General features: G+C 38.1%; 1 protein-coding gene across 3 annotated transcripts in view; it reads left to right on the top strand.

Moving 5' to 3' along the window:
- TOM1L1 (target of myb1 like 1 membrane trafficking protein) overlaps window positions 1-17352 on the top strand; it is a 263459-nt gene that overhangs the window by 62846 nt on the left and 183261 nt on the right. For 2 of the 3 annotated variants that reach the window (XM_053708296.1, XM_053708287.1), the window contains exon 2: window positions 17184-17268. In XM_053708296.1, coding sequence (XP_053564271.1) covers window positions 17184-17268 — 85 coding nt within the window. Of the gene's footprint in view, window positions 1-17183; window positions 17269-17352 lie in introns of those variants that run through there. The other variant, XM_053708301.1, reaches the window with a different exon arrangement.

Genomic DNA, 17352 nt, shown 5'->3' with positions numbered 1-17352 from the left:
AATGATTCCTATTTAAAGCTAAATACTTACCTGTAAAATAAATCCTAATATAGCTACAATATAAATTACATTTATATTATAGCTATTTTAGGATTAATATTTATTTTACAGGTAACTTTGTATTTATTTTAACCAGGTACAATAGCTACCTAGTTAAAATAATTACAAATTTACCTGTAAAATAAATCCTAACCTAAGATATAATTAAACCTAACACTACCCTATCAATAAAATAATTAAATAAACTACCTACAATTACCTACAATTAACCTAACACTACACTATCAATAAATTAATTAAACACAATTGCTACAAATAAATACAATTAAATAAACTATCTAAAGTACAAAAAATAAAAAAGAACTAAGTTACAGAAAATAAAAAAATATTTACAAACATAAGAAAAATATTACAACAATTTTAAATTAATTACACCTACTCTAAGCCCCCTAATAAAATAACAAAGACCCCCAAAATAAAAAATTCCCTACCCTATTCTAAAATACAAAAATTACAAGCTCTTTTACCTTACCAGCCCTGAACAGGGCCCTTTGCGGGGCATGCCCCAAGAATTTCAGCTCTTTTGCCTGTAAAAAAAAACATACAATACCCCCCCCCAACATTACAACCCACCACCCACATACCCCTAATCTAACCCAAACCCCCCTTAAATAAACCTAACACTAAGCCCCTGATGATCTTCCTACCTTGTCTTCACCATGCCAGGTTCACCGATCCGTCCTGGCTCCAAGATCTTCATCCAACCCAAGCGGGGGTTGGCGATCCATAATCCGGTGCTCCAAAGTCTTCCTCCTATCCGGCAAGAAGAGGACATCCGGACCGGCAAACATCTTCTCCAAGCGGCATCTTCTATGTTCTTCCATCCGATGACGACCGGCTCCATCTTGAAGACCTCCAGCGCGGATCCATCCTCTTCTTCCGACGACTAGACGACGAATGACGGTTCCTTTAAGGGACGTCATCCAAGATGGCGTCCCTCGAATTCCGATTGGCTGATAGGATTCTATCAGCCAATCGGAATTAAGGTAGGAATTTTCTGATTGGCTGATGGAATCAGCCAATCAGAATCAAGTTCAATCCGATTGGCTGATCCAATCAGCCAATCAGATTGAGCTCGCATTCTATTGGCTGTTCCGATCAGCCAATACAATGCGAGCTCAATCTGATTGGCTGATTGGATCAGCCAATCGGATTGAACTTGATTCTGATTGGCTGATTCCATCAGCCAATCAGAAAATTCCTACCTTAATTCCGATTGGCTGATAGAATCCTATCAGCCAATCGGAATTCGAGGGACGCCATCTTGGATGACGTCCCTTAAAGGAACCGTCATTCGTCGTCTAGTCGTCGGAAGAAGAGGATGGATCCGCGCTGGAGGTCTTCAAGATGGAGCCGGTCGTCATCGGATGGAAGAACATAGAAGATGCCGCTTGGAGAAGATGTTTGCCGGTCCGGATGTCCTCTTCTTGCCGGATAGGAGGAAGACTTTGGAGCACCGGATTATGGATCGCCAACCCCCGCTTGGGTTGGATGAAGATCTTGGAGCCAGGACGGATCGGTGAACCTGGCATGGTGAAGACAAGGTAGGAAGATCATCAGGGGCTTAGTGTTAGGTTTATTTAAGGGGGGTTTGGGTTAGATTAGGGGTATGTGGGTGGTGGGTTGTAATGTTGGGGGGGGGGTATTGTATGTTTTTTTTTACAGGCAAAAGAGCTGAAATTCTTGGGGCATGCCCCGCAAAGGGCCCTGTTCAGGGCTGGTAAGGTAAAAGAGCTTGTAATTTTTGTATTTTAGAATAGGGTAGGGAATTTTTTATTTTGGGGGTCTTTGTTATTTTATTAGGGGGCTTAGAGTAGGTGTAATTAGTTTAAAATTGTTGTAATATTTTTCTTATGTTTGTAAATATATTTTTATTTTCTGTAACTTAGTTCTTTTTTATTTTTTGTACTTTAGATAGTTTATTTAATTGTATTTATTTGTAGCAATTGTGTTTAATTAATTTATTGATAGTGTAGTGTTAGGTTAATTGTAGGTAATTGTAGGTAGTTTATTTAATTATTTTATTGATAGGGTAGTGTTAGGTTTAATTATATCTTAGGTTAGGATTTATTTTACAGGTAAATTTGTAATTATTTTAACTAGGTAACTATTAAATAGTTCTTAACTATTTAATAGCTATTGTACCTGGTTAAAATAAATACAAAGTTACCTGTAAAATAAATATTAATCCTAAAATAGCTATAATATAAATGTAATTTATATTGTAGCTATATTAGGATTTATTTTACAGGTAAGTATTTAGCTTTAAATAGGAATCATTTATTTAATAAGAGTTAATTTATTTCGTTAGATAAAAATTATATTTAACTTAGGGGGGTGTTAGTGTTAGGGTTAGATTTAGCTTTAGGGGTTAATACATTTATTAGAATAGCGGTGAGCTCCGGTCGGCAGATTAGGGGTTAATAATTGAAGGTAGGTGTCGGCGATGTTAGGGAGGGCAGATTAGGGGTTAATACTATTTATGATAGGGTTAGTGAGGCGGATTAGGGGTTAATAACTTTATTATAGTAGCGCTCAGGTCCGCTCGGCAGATTAGGGGTTAATAAGTGTAGGTAGGTGTCGGCGACGTTGTGGGGGGCAGATTAGGGGTTAATAAATATAACATAGGGGTCGGCGATGTTAGGGCAGCAGATTAGGGGTACATAGGGATAACGTAGGTGGCGGCGGTTTACGGAGCGGCAGATTAGGGGTTAAAAGTGTAATGCAGGGGTCAGCGATAGCGGGGGCGGCAGATTAGGGGTTAATAAGTGTAAGGTTAGGGGTGTTTAGACTCGGGGTTCATGTTAGGGTGTTAGGTGCAGACGTAGGAAGTGTTTCCCCATAGGAAACAATGGGGCTGCGTTAGGAGCTGAACGCTGCTTTTTTGCAGGTGTTAGGTTTTTTTTCAGCTCAAACAGTCCCATTGTTTCCTATGGGAGAATCGTGCACGAGCACGTTTTTGAGGCCGGCCGCGTCCGTAAGCAACTCTGGTATCGAGAGTTGCATTTGCGGTAAAAATGCTCTACGCTCCTTTTTTGGAGCCTAACGCAGCATTTGTTTGAACTCTCGATACCAGAGTTAAATTTATGGTGCGGCCAGAAAAAAACCCGCGGAGCGTTAACAGCCCTTTTACCGCCAAACTCCAAATCTAGCCGTTAGTAAATATATTTGCTTTGCAAAGTTACTGAATATGCAACAATAATAATTTTGCTGAGGTATTCTACTGACAAGGAACTTTTGGTTGTGTTCCATCTCCTTCAAATTTAAATTGGCAACACTTCAAGTAGTAAAAAAAAATAACACAAGTAATAAAATATATTAAGTGCCAAATCAGCAGCTTGGTTTCTATATTCCTGCTTGTTTTACAAATAAAAGAACTCACAGTTGCAATGGGAATTATTTAAAAGGGGCTACTACACACAAAGATAAAGGTTAATTAAAGGGATACTGAACCCAAATTTTTTCATTTGTGATTCAGATAGAGCATGCAATTTTAAGCAACTTTCTGATTTACTCCTATTAGCAAATGTTCTTCATTCTTTTGGTATCATTATTTGAAAAGCAAAATTATAAGTTTAGATGCCGGCCCATTTTGGTGAACAACCTGAGCTGTTCTTCCTGATTGGTGGATACATTCATCCACCAATAAACAAGTGCTGTCCTAAGTTCTGGACTTTCTTTTTCAAATAAAGATAGTAAAAGAACAAAGAAAAATTGATAATAGGAGTAAATTAGAAAGTTGCTTCAAATTGCATGCTCTATCTGAATAACAAAAGAAAAAAAATTGGGTTCAGTGTCCATTTAAGACAAGGGGGTTAAAGGGACAGTCAACTCAAAAATGTTTATTGTTTAAAAAGATGGATAATACCTTTATTACCCATTCCCCAGTTTTGCCCAGAAAACATGGTTATATTAATATACTTTTTATCTCTGTGATTACCTTGTATCTAACCATCTTCTTACAGCACCCTGATCACATGACTATATCTAATGACTTGCATTTCAGCCAATTAGTGCTGTGCTGTTAGAACCCTCAGGCGTGAGCACAATGTTATCTATATGGTTCACATGAACTCAAACTCCCCTGTTGTGAAAAGCTAATAAAAACTAGCCCTTTAGTATGCTTTATTGTACTATTGGGCCTAGTAGTCTAGGCCCAATAGTACAATAAAGCATACTAAGGGCTAGTTTCTCTAAAACTTGCTGGCACAGAGACAAATGATCAGCTTTATTTTAATGTCAGGGTATAGGACAATTAAAATGACAAGTTAAAATGAATCCTAAGCTCCGTCTCAGTGTATCTCTTCCCAAAAGATAAACAAATAAAACAAAATGTGTGCAAGTAACAGAGATAAAGCTCTAAAATAGCACGGATACCAGGATGAAAAATAAAAAAATCAATTTAATATACGATCAACATCTAAATTCTATGTTTACATAAATAGGGATTAAAATATATCAATAAAATACAGATACACTTCTAATTAAGAAGTCAAAAGCTCTGGTGGATTCATTAAGTGGGGTAGAGATAAGTGGTGGTAACTGAATAGCAAACAACAGATAATATCACCCAGAGTATATTGGATAAACACCTTCTTAAAAAAGACTCCAATGCCTCTAATGTCTCTGCACCAATTCATGTTGCCTATTAAGCCTTAAAGGAAAGTTTGTATCACTTTGTATATGTGCTTAACAGATGAAAGGTAGCTTACCAGCTGCTCCTATAGGCCTTTGAGGATAAGTGGTATCAGCGTGTTTGTGTGTCAAACATGGAAATCAGGTAGCTTACCAGCCGCTTCTATAGGCCTTTGAGGAGAAGTGGTATCAGCGTGTTTGTGTGTCAAACATGGAAATCAGGTAGCTTACCAGCCGCTCCTGTAGAATTTCAGAACGCTGTATGACTTAATGTATCCATTAGAGCTTTTGACTTCTTAATTAGAAGTGTGTTATATGTATTTTATTGATATATTTTAAGGGAGACGTCCCTATTTATGTTTACATACGCCTAGATTAAGAGTCTTGCGTTAGGGTTAAAAAGCAGCGTTGAGAGGTCCCAAAGCTGCTTTTTAACGCCCGCTGGTATTACGAGTCTTACAGGTACAGGTGTACCGCTCACTTTTTGGGCGCAACTCGAAAATACCGCAAATCCACCTACGTCAATTGCGTATCCTATTTTTTCAATAGGATTTTCCTAACGCCAGTATTACGAGTCTTTCTAAAAGTGAGCGGTACACCCTCTACCTCCAAGATCCCTAACGCATTTGAAAGTCAGTAGTTAAGAGTTTTAACTGCTAACGCCGTAGTATATAACTCTTAACTAAAGTGCATAAAAGTACACTTAACACCCATAAACTACCTATTAACCCCTAAACCGAGGCTCCCCCACATCGCAAACACTAAAATAAAATTTTTAACCCCTAATCTGCCGAACGGGACATCGCCGCAACTATAATAAATATATTAACCCCTAAACCGCCGCACTCCTGCCTCGCAAACACTAGTTACATTTTATTAACCCCTAATCTGCCATCCCTAACATCACCGCCACCTACCTACATTTATTAACCCTAATCTGCCGCCCCCAACTTCGCCGCCACTATATTAAATGTATTAACCCCTAAACCTAAGTCTAACCCTAACACCCCCTAACTTAAATATAATTTAAATAAATCTAAATAAAATTACTATTATTAACTAAATTATTACTATTTAAAACTAAATACTTACCTATAAAATAAACCCTAAGATAGCTACAATATAACTAATAGTTACATTGTAGCTATCTTAGGGTTTATTTTTATTTTACAGGCAACTTTGTATTTATTTTAACTAGGTAGAATAGTTATTAAATAGTTATTAAATATTTAATAACTACCTAGCTAAAATAAATACAAAAGTACCTGTAAAATAAAACCTAAGCTAAGTTACAATAACACCTAACACTACACTATAATTAAATTAAATCCCTAAATTAACTACAATTAAATAAAATTATCTAAATTACAGAAAATAATAAAATAATTACAAGTTTTTTAAACTAATTACACCTAATATAATCCCACTAATAAAATAAAAAAGCCCCCCAAAATTATAAAAAGCCCTACCCTATACTAAATTGCAAATAGCCCTTAAAAGGGCTTTCTGTGGGGCATTGCCCCAAAGTAATCAGCTCTTTAACCTGTAAAAAAAAGTGCAATACCCCCCACCCACACACCTAACCCTACTCTAAAACCCACCCAATCCCCCTTAATAAAACCTAACACTAACCCCTTGAAGATCACCGTACCTTGAGAAGTATTCACCCAACTGGGCCGAAGTCCTCAACGAAGCCGGGGGAAGTGGTCCTCCAGACGGGCAAAAGTCTTCATCCAAGCCGGGAAGAAGAGGTCATCCAGACAGGCAGGAGTCTTCATCCAGACGGCATCTTCTATCTTCATCCATCCGGAGCAGAGTGGGTCCATTTTCAAGCCTTCCGACGCGGAGCATCCTCTTCATCCAGAGTCTTCTTACTAAATGACGGTACCTTTAAGTGACGTCATCCAAGATGGCGTCCCTTCAATTCTGATTGGTTGATAGAATTCTATCAGCCAATCGGAATTAAGGTAGAAAAAATCCTATTTGCTGATCCAATCAGCCAATAGGATTGAGCTCGCATTCTATTGGCTGTTCATCTTGGATGACGTCACTTAAAACCGTCATTTAGTAGGATGCTTCGCGTCGGATGGCTTGAAGATGGACCCGCTCCGGATGAATGAAGATAGAAGGTGCCGTCTGGATGAAGACTTCTGCCCATCTGGAGGACCTCTTCTGCCCGGCTTGGATGAAGACTTCTGCCCGTCTGGAGGACCACTTCGCCTGGCTTTGTTGAGGACTTCGGCCCGGTTGGGTGAAGACTTCTCAAGGTAGGGTGATCTTCAAGGGGTTAGTGTTAGGTTTTATTAAGGGGGGATTGGGTGGGTTTTAGAGTAGGGTTGGGTGTGTGGGTGGTGGGTTTTAATGTTGGGGGTATTGCACTTTTTTTTACAGGTTAAAGAGCTGATTACTTTGGGGCAATGCCCCGCAAAAAGTCCTGTTAAGGGCTATTTGTAATTGAGTATAGAGTAGGGCTTTTTATTATTTTGGGGGCTTTTTTATTTTATTAGGGGGATTAGATTAGGTGTAATTAGTTTAAAAAACTTGCAATTATTTTATTATTTTCTGTAATTTAGTGTTTGTTTTTTTTCCCTGCCAAACAGCTCTCTATCCTCCCCCACCCCACAATTGTCCCCGCCATCTTAAGTACTGGCAGAAAGTCAGTATTTTTTTTTTAAAGCATATTTACATATGCTGCTGTGTAGGGTCCCCCCCCTTAGCTCCCAACCTCCCTGATCCCCCCAAACAGCTCTCTAACCCTCCCCCTCTACCTTATTTGGTGCCATATTGGGTACTGGCAGTTGTCTGCCAGTACCCAGTTTATACAAAAATATATTTCTTTTTTTATTTTATTTTTTATTTTCTGTAGTGTAGCTTCCCCCCCAAAAGACCATCCCCCCACCCCCTCCAAGATCCCTTCGCAACTTATTAACCCATTCCCTCCCCCCTTTCTCCCACTTGGAAGTTTTTTTTTCTGTAGTGCAGCGTTTCCCACCCGCTCCCTCCCCATGCAAGCACGCACGCACCCGCCCGCCTCCTCCCGTGCACTTGCGCGCGTCCGTGCGCACCCACAGCGGCCACACCCTCGATCCCGCCATCGATGGCCGCCCACCTGCCTCCCACTTTGGCTCCCACCCACCAACGATTTTCAGCCATCAATGTCCGGTTCAGAGAGGGCCACAGATATCGAGGCACCACTGCAATAACTGGAAAGCGGCTGGAAGTGATCAGGATCGCTTCCAGCCACTTTAAACCCCAATGTCGTACAGGTTACGTCGCTGGTCTTTAAAGACCAGCTTGTGCAAGACGTACCCTGCACCACATGAGTCGTTAAGGGGTTAAACTGCATATTAACATATGTTCTTCACATATAAAGTATAAATGTAGCCACCAATCAGCAAGCGCTACCCAGGGTACTAAACCAAAAATGGGCTGGCTCCTAAGCTTACAATCCTGCTTTTTCAAATAAAGATACCAAGAAAACCAAGAGAAAAATTGATAATACGAGTAAATTAGAAAGTTGCTTATAAATGCATGCTGTATCTGAATCATGAAAGGAAAAAAATTGGGTTTAATATAATTTTAAGATTGTATAATGTATATATTCAGCACAGGCACATCCATTTTTAAAAAAACATAATTTATGTAAGAACTTACCTGATAAATTCATTTCTTTCATTTTGGCAAGAGTCCATGAGCTTAGTGACATATGGGATATACAATCCTACCAGGAGGGGCAAAGTTTCCCAAACCTCAAACTGCCTATAAATATACCCCTCACCACACCCACAATTCAGTTTAACGAATAGCCAAGCAGTGGGGTGATATAGAAAGGAGTAGAAAGCATCAGCAAAGGACATTTGGAAATAATTGTGCTTTATGCAAAAAATCATAACCACCATAAAAAGGGCGGGCCTCATGGACTCTTGCAATATGAAAGAAATGAATTTATCAGGTAAGTTCTTACATAAATTATGTTTTCTTTCATGTAATTGGCAAGAGTCCATGAGCTAGTGACATATGTGATATCAATACCCAAGATGTGGATCTCCACTCAAGAGTCACTAGAGAGGGAGGGAATAAAAATAAAAACAGCCATATTCCGCTGAAAAAATTAATCCACAACCCAAAAAAATAAGTTTATTTTCATTTTTGAAAGAAAAAAACTTAAATCAAAAGCAGAAGAATCAAACTGAAACAGCTGCCTGAAGAACTTTTCTACCAAAAACTGCTTCCAAAGAAGCAAATACATAAAAAACAGTAGAATTTAGTAAATGTATGCAAAGAGGACCAAGTTGCCGCTTTGCAAATCTGATCAACTGAAGCTTCATTCTTAAAAGCCCATGAAGTGGAGACTGATCTAGTAGAATGAGCTGTAATTCTCTGAGGCGGGGCCTGACCCGACTCCAAATAAGCTTGATGAATCAAAAGTTTCAACCAAGAAGCTAAGGAAATAGCAGAAGCCTTCTGACCTTTCCTAGGACCAGAAAATAAAACAAATAGACTGGAAGTCTTCCTGAAATCTTTAGTAGCTTCCACATAATATTTCAAAGCTCTAACCACATCCAAAGAATGTAAGGATCTCTCCAAAGAATTCTTAGGATTAGGAGATAAGGAAGGGACAACAATTTCTCTACTAATGTTGTTAGAATTCACAACCTTAGGTAAAAATTGAAAAGAAGTCCGCAAAACTGCCTTATCCTGATGAAAAATCAGAAAAGGAGACTCACAAGAAAGAGCAGATAACTCAGAAACTCTTCTAGCAGAAGAGATGGCCAAAAGAAACAACACTTTCCAAGAAAGTAGTTTATTGTCCAAAGAATGCATATGTTCAAATGGAGCAGCCTGTAAAGCTTTCAGAACCAAATTAAGACTCCAAGGAGGAGAAATTGACTTAATGACAGGCTTAATACGAATTAAAGCCTGTACAAAACAGTGTATATCAGGAAGTATAGCAATCTTTCTGTGAAATAAAACAGAAAGAGCGGAGATTTGTCCTTTCAAGGAACTTGCAGACAAACCCTTATCCAAACCATCCTGAAGAAACTGTAAAATTCTAGGAATTCTAAAAGAATGCCAGGAGAATTTATGAGAAGAACACCATGAAATGTAAGTCTTCCAAACTCTATAATAAATCTTTCTAGAGACAGATTTATGAGCTTGTAACATAGTATTAATCACTGAGTCAGAGAAACCTCTATGACTTAGAACTAAGCGTTCAATTTCCATACCTTCAAATTTAATGATTTGAGATCCTGATGGAAAAACGGACCTTGAGATAGTAGGTCCGTTCGTAACGGAAGTGGCCAAGGCGGGCAACTGGACATCCGAACCAGATCTGCATACCAAAACCTGTGTGGCCATGCTGGAGCCACCAGCAACACAAAAGACTGTTCCATGATGATTTTGGAAATCACTCTTGGAAGGAGAACTAGAGGCGGGAAGATGTAAGCAGGATGATGACACCAAGGAAGTGTCAGCGCATCCACTGATTCCGCCTGAAAATCCCTGGACCTGGACAGGTATCTGGGAAGTTTCTTGTTTAGATGAGAGGCCATGAGATCTATCTCTGGAAGACCCCACATCTGAACTATCTGAAAAAACACATCTGGATGGAGAGACCACTCCCCTGGATGTAAAGTCTGGCAGCTGAGATAATCCGCCTCCCAATTGTCTACACCTGGGATATGTACCGCAGAGATTAGACAGGAGCTGGATTCCGCCCAAGCAAGTATCCGAGATACTTCTTTCATAGCTTGAGGACTGTGAGTCCCACCCTGATGATTGACATAAGCCACAGTTGTGATATTGTCTGTCTGAAAACAAATGAATGGTTCTCTCTTTAGCAGAGGCCAGAACTGAAGAGCCCTGAGAATTGCACGGAGTTCTAAAATATTTATTGGTAATCTCACCTCTTGAGATTTCCAAACCCCTTGTGCTCTCAGAGATCCCCAAACAGCTCCCCAACCTGAAAGACTCGCATCTGTTGAGATCACAGTCCAGGTTGGCCGAACAAAAGAAGCCCCTTGAACCAAACGATGGTGATCTATCCACCATGTCAGAGAGTATCGTACATTGGGATTCAAGGATATTAATTGTGATATATTTGTATAATCCCTGCACCATTGATTCAGCATACAAAGCTGTAGAGGTCTCATGTGAAAACGTGCAAAGGGGATCGCGTCCGATGCTGCAGTCATGAGACCTAAAACTTCCATGCACATAGCCACTGAAGGGAATGACTGAGACTGAAGGTGCCGGCATGCTGCGACCAATTTTAAACGTCTCTTGTCTGTTAGAGACAGAGTCATGGACGCTGAATCTATCTGGAAGCCTAAAAAGGTGACCCTTGTTTGAGGAATCAAGAAACTTTTTGGTAAATTGATCCTCCAACCATGTTTCCAAAGAAACAACACTAGTTGATTTGTGTCAGATTCTGCAGTACGTAAACACTGAGCTAGTACCAAGATATCATCCAAATAAGGAAACACCGCAATACCCTGTTCTCTGATTATAGATAGTAGGGCACCCAGAACCTTTGAAAAGATTCTTGGAGCTGTTGCTAGGCCAAATGGAAGAGCAACAAATTGGTAATGCTTGTCTAGAAAAGAGAATCTTAGAAACTGAAAGTGTTCTGGATGAATCGGAATATGAAGGTAGGCATCCTGCAAGACTATTGTGGACATATAATGTCCTCGCTGAACAAAAGGCAGAATAGTCTTTATAGTTACCATCTTGAAAGTTGGTACTCTTACATAACGATTCAAAATTTTCAGATCCAGAACTGGTCTGAATAAATTTTCTTTCTTTGGTACAATGAATGGGTTTGAATAAAACCCCAAACCTTGTTCCTGAGGAGGAACTGGCATGATTACCCCTGAAGACTCCAGGTCTGAAACACACTTCAGGAAAGCTTGAGCTTTTACTGGATTTACAGGGATACGTGAGAGAAAAAATCTTCTCACAGGAGGTCTTACTCTGAATCCTATTCGATACCCTTGGGAGACAATGCTCTGAATCCAATGATTTTGGGTAGATTTTATCCAAAAATTCTTGAAAAACCTTAATCTGCCCCATACCAGCTTAGCTGGAATGAGGGCCGCACCTTCATGCGGACTTAGGGGCTGACTTTGGTTTCCTAAATGGCTTGGATTTATTCCAATTTGAAGAAGGCTTCCAATTGGAAGCAGATTCCTTGGGGGGAGGATTGAGTTTTTGTTCCTTATTCTGACGAAAGGAACGAAAACGGTTAGAAGCCTTAGATTTACCCTTAGGTTTTTTATCCTGAGGCAGAAAAACTCCTTTTCCCCCAGTGATAGTTGAAATAATAGAATCCAACTGAGAAACAAATAAATTATTACCTTGGAAAGAAAGAGATAGTAATCTAGATTTAGATGTCATATCAGCATTCCAAGATTTAAGCCACAAAGCTTTTCTAGCTAATACAGCTAAAGACATGGATCTAACATCAATTTTGATAACATCAAAAATGGCATCACAAATAAAATGATTAGCATGTTGCAGTAAGCAAATAATGCTAGATATGTCAGAATCCAATTCTTGTTGCGCTAAATTCTCCAACCAGAAAGTTGATGCAGCCGCAACATCAGCCAAAGAAATTGCAGGTCTGAGAAGATGACCTGAATATAAATAGGCCTTCCTTAGATAAGATTCAAGCTTCCTATCTAAAGGATCCTTAAAGGAAGTACTATCTTCCATAGGAATAGTGGTACGTTTAGCAAGAGTAGAAATAGCCCCATCAACTTTGGGGATCTTTTCCCAAAACTCTATAGATTTTGCTGGTAAAGGATACAATTTTTTAAACCTTGAAGAAGTAATAAAAGAAGTACCTGGCTTATTCCATTCCCTAGAAATCATATAGAAAAACCCCTGGAGAAACCACAGGAGGTTTAAAAACAGCATTTAAACGTTTATTAGACTCAACGTCAATAGGACTGGTTACCTCAATATCCAAAGTAATTAACACTTCTTTTAATAAAGAACGCATATACTCTATTTTAAATAAATAAGTAGATTTGTCAATGTCAATGTCTGAGGAAGGATCTTCTGTCTCAGATAGATCCTCATCAGAAGAGGATGAATTATTATGTTGTTGGTCATTTGAAATTTCATCAGCTAAATGAGAAGTTTTAAAGACCTTTTACGTTTATTAGAAGGTGGAAATGCAGACAAAGCCTTCAGAATAGAATCAGAAACAAATTCTTTAAAATTTACAGGTATATCATGCACATTAGAAGTTGAAGGAACTGCAACTGGCAATGTACTATTACTGATAGAAACACTATCTGCATGTAAAAGTTTATCATGACAACTATTACAAATGACATTCGGTGAAATAATTTCTACAATTTTACAACAAATGCACTTAGCTTTGGTAGAACCAATGTCAGGCAGCAATGTTCCAGCAGAAACATCTGAGACAGGATCAGATTGAGACATCTTGCACAATGTAAGAGAAAAAAACAACATATAAAGCAAAATTATCAATTTCCTTATATGACAGTTTCAGGAATGGGAAAAAATGCAATAGCATAGACCTCTGAAAAAAGCAAGAAGCAAACATACAAGGGGTGTTAAAATAATGAAAAAGTTTGGCGCCAAGTATGATGCACAACGTAACGTAAACTTTTTTTGGCAGCAAAAATAACCGGAAATGACACACTCGCGTCACTAATGACGCAGCCGTGTGAAAGGTCTCTGCGTCACGTATCACGCCGGAAATGACGAAGTTGCGTCATAAACGTATTTTTTCGCGCCAAAAATATTTTCGTGCCAAGAATGACACAATAAAGTTTAGCATTTGACGCACCCGCGGGCCTAATACCCACAATTGCAAGAAGTAGTCAATTGAAAAAAAGACTAGACCCCAGGTAAGAAATACATTTCTTAAAATGTTTATATTCCCCAAATATGAAACTGACGGTCTGCAGAAGGAAATTCATGAACCTGACTCATGGCAAATATAAGTATAATACATATATTTAGAACTTTATATAAATGCATAAAGTGCCAAACCATAGCTGAGGTGTCTTAAGTAATAAAAAACATACTTACCAAAAGACACCCATCCACATATAGCAGATAGCCAAACCAGTACTAAAACAGTTATTAGTAGAGGTAATGGTAAATTGAGAGTATATCGTCGATCTGAAAAGGGAGGTAGGAGATGAATCTCTACGACCGATAACAGAGAACCTAGGAAATAGACCCCCGTTAGGGAAATCATCGTATTCAAATAAGCGATACTCCCTTCACGTCCCTCTGACATTCGCTGTACTCTGAGAGGAATCGAGCTTCAACAATGCTGAGAAGCGCATATCAACGTAGAAATCTTAGCACAAACTTACTTCACCACCTCCATAGGAGGCAAAGTTTGTAAAACTGAATTGTGGGTGTGGTGAGGGGTGTATTTATAGGCATTTTGAGGTTTGGGAAACTTTGCCCCTCCTGGTAGGATTGTATATCCCATATGTCACTAGCTCATGAATTACATGAAAGAAATTAAAATAAAGCACTGCAATACATTTTTGAAATTTTTTATTTTAAATAGGATAGAGAAAATATTTGAGATTCATGTCCATTTAAAGGCACACGAATATCATTTTTTATAACACACACAGAGCTAACAATCATTTATTTATTGTACAAGATTCAGATTTCAATGTGAAATTACCAGGATGTAATTTAAACAGTTTATTGTTTGACTTTACACCTGCCTAAAATGTGTGTATTTTCTGCAGTCGCCCATCACATTTTTACTTATTTTGTGTTTCAGATGGAAATCAAATACATATAGATTACATTTTTATTATTTTATAGTAGAACAAGAGGAGGTGATATATATTTTATTTATTGTGTGCTGTGATCGTATTAGGTTTCTTCACCTTTCTATAAATGTTTAGTTGGAAGGTAGGTATATATGAATACGTTTACTGATGAGGCCGTGACCTCTTTTTCATACATAGAACAACAAGAAGTATGCAGCGTAGGGCTGCAGGTTTCAGAAAATAAGTCATTTATTTTAGCCAACCAAATGGTAGGAAATAAGAAATAGATACAAATTTATAAGTTCAAACAAACAAAAAAATAAGCACATAATGGGTCAGCACTTTTCAGTTTACTCATTTGAGGATTTTTAGTCAAAGCTACAGTGACAGCTACTGTACAATTCTTCCTGAAACTTGGCATAGGGATAGAAATCACAGGGTAGTTATACCTTCTGATTGATTAAAAAATACTCCAGAAATCTAAAACTTCTAAATTGTATGTGTGGTGTATGTGTGGTGTATGTGCGGTGTATGTGTTGTGTATGTGTGGTGTGTGTATGGTGTGTGTGTATTTGTGTGGTGTTTGTGTGTGTGTGTGTGTGTGTGTATGTGTGTGTTTGTGGTGTGTGTGTGTGGTGTGTGTGTGTGTGTGTGTGTGTATGTGGTGTGTGTTTATGTCTGTGTATGTGTAGTGTGTGTATGTGTGTGGTGTGTCTGTGTGGTGTGATGTGTGTGTGTTTATGTGGTGTGTATGTGTGTTGTATGGTGTGTGTGTGTTTATGTGGTGTGTATGTGTGTGGTGTGTCTGTGTGGTGTGATGTGTGTGTGTTTATGTGGTGTGTATGTGTGTGGTGTGTGTGTGTGTGTCTGTTTGTGTGTGAGCGTCAGAAAATGTGTCTTCATTAACAGATGCACATTTTGACCGTCTACAACAAAGTTATACTGATGTCATTCTGATTTGATTTTAGTAAATTTCAGGTACAATTTTGGTGACCAACTGACTGACTGCAAGATTTCAAATCAGCCCAGCTGGTATATATTGCCCAGGAAACTGGATTTAGTTACTATAGAGAAAGTTTAGGACAATTTTATGCTAATTATAAAGGATTGTTTAGATAGGTTTGATACTATGGGGCGATTTAAAGGTTTACTTTCTGTTATAATTTTTAAGCCAAACAACTAACATATTAAAGTTAATAAACATTAATTAAAACCTACTGACCTATATTTTCTCCAAAACAAAGTTTCATAACGTTATAAAAGTTATATCTTTTATTCGCCGATGATGTCACGTTATCCTGCCCACTATTTTCAGCACTGCGTGTTCAAAATACTTAAACCAATGAAATTGTGTTTAAAGCGCCATTTTGAAACCTAGGTATTGTAAACGGATTGGTACAGAGCAAAGGATACCCACGGAGTGGGTTTGGAAAACAATTAAATTTGCAGACAAGATTTCTGATATACGGTAGAGATATGTTAATGAAATGCTATTGATAAAAAGCGTATTTGGGGTAGTTAGTTAGTAACAGGCATAGAAAATATTTACTTACAGTGGCCCTTTAACAAGGGCCAAATGGCCCTTATTCCCCTTGTTTCCGCGCAAGCCTTCCGCTGCTTCATAACTTGTCCGCTACCTCTGAGGCTGCGGTCTTCAATCCGCCCGATCCTATACGATCCTATATATCGGGCCGCGAATCTGCAGGGGATGGCATTGCATAAGCAGTTCTGGTGAACTGCTTGTGCAATGATAAATGCTGACAGCGTATGTTGTTGGTATTCAGCGATGTCTGTCTGTCTGATACGTACAGTGTATCATGTCGGACAGACATTGACAAATCTACCCCTATGACTAGAGAACTTAATTTGTGTTTTTTTGTGTGGATTAAGGTTGTTAAGATTTTTGTGTTAAGATTTTTGTGTTAAGATTTTTGTGTGGCTCAGATTGTTCTTAAAATATAAAGATTCATAGCTTATTTTTGCATGAATTAAAGGGACATAACCCCCCACATTTTGTGTATAATTCAGACAGAACATACAATTTGAAGCAACTTTTCAGTTTACTTCTGTTATAAAATTTGCTTTATTCTATTTTGCTGAAGAAGCAGCAATGTACTACTGGGAGTTAGCTGAACAAACTGGGTGAGCCAATGAAAGGAGGCATATATGTGCAGCTAGCTTCCAGTAGTGCATTGCTTCTCCTGAGACTACCTAGATATGCTTTTCAACAAAAGATACCAATTAGATAATAGAAGAAAATCTGAAAGTTGTTTAAATTTGCATTCTTTATCTGAATCATGAAAGAAAAAAAAAGTTGTATGTTCCCTTTAAGAGAGCTTGGATAGAGAATTTGTAATTTTGTATAGAATTATTTTATTTTTTGAATCTTCAGATTGTTATTACACTGACTGACGTTTGGTAAACTTCCAAAATTTGTTTAATCATTTATTAAATGTTCCTTCCCCCATATCATGTGACAGACATTAACCAATTACAAAATGCATATATGTATATGCAAATTCTGCCACATGATCAGTGGGAGTTGGTGCCTCAGAAACACTGTGTACATTTTGATAATTGAAGTGAGTTGGAAAGTTGTTTAAAATTGCATGCTCTATCTTAATCTTGACATATTATTTTATTGACTTTAGTGTTTGAATAATATAAAAATAATAATTTTACTTTTACTTATTATTTTTACAGACATTAACACATCTGCTACAGTTAAATCTGAAGACTGGGGTCAGTTTATGAATATCTGTGATTTCATTAACACTACAGGAAGTGGGTATGTAGTCTTTTTATGTTTTATATATATATTATGTATCATAAAAGATATTTTTAGGTAAAATATCTCCTTTTTTTCCTTGAG

Source organism: Bombina bombina, chromosome 1, assembly GCF_027579735.1.
Source record: "Bombina bombina isolate aBomBom1 chromosome 1, aBomBom1.pri, whole genome shotgun sequence".
Lineage (NCBI taxonomy): Eukaryota > Metazoa > Chordata > Amphibia > Anura > Bombinatoridae > Bombina > Bombina bombina.
The sequence above is the reverse complement of the archived record's forward strand: the minus strand, read 5'-3'. Positions and strand labels throughout refer to the sequence as shown.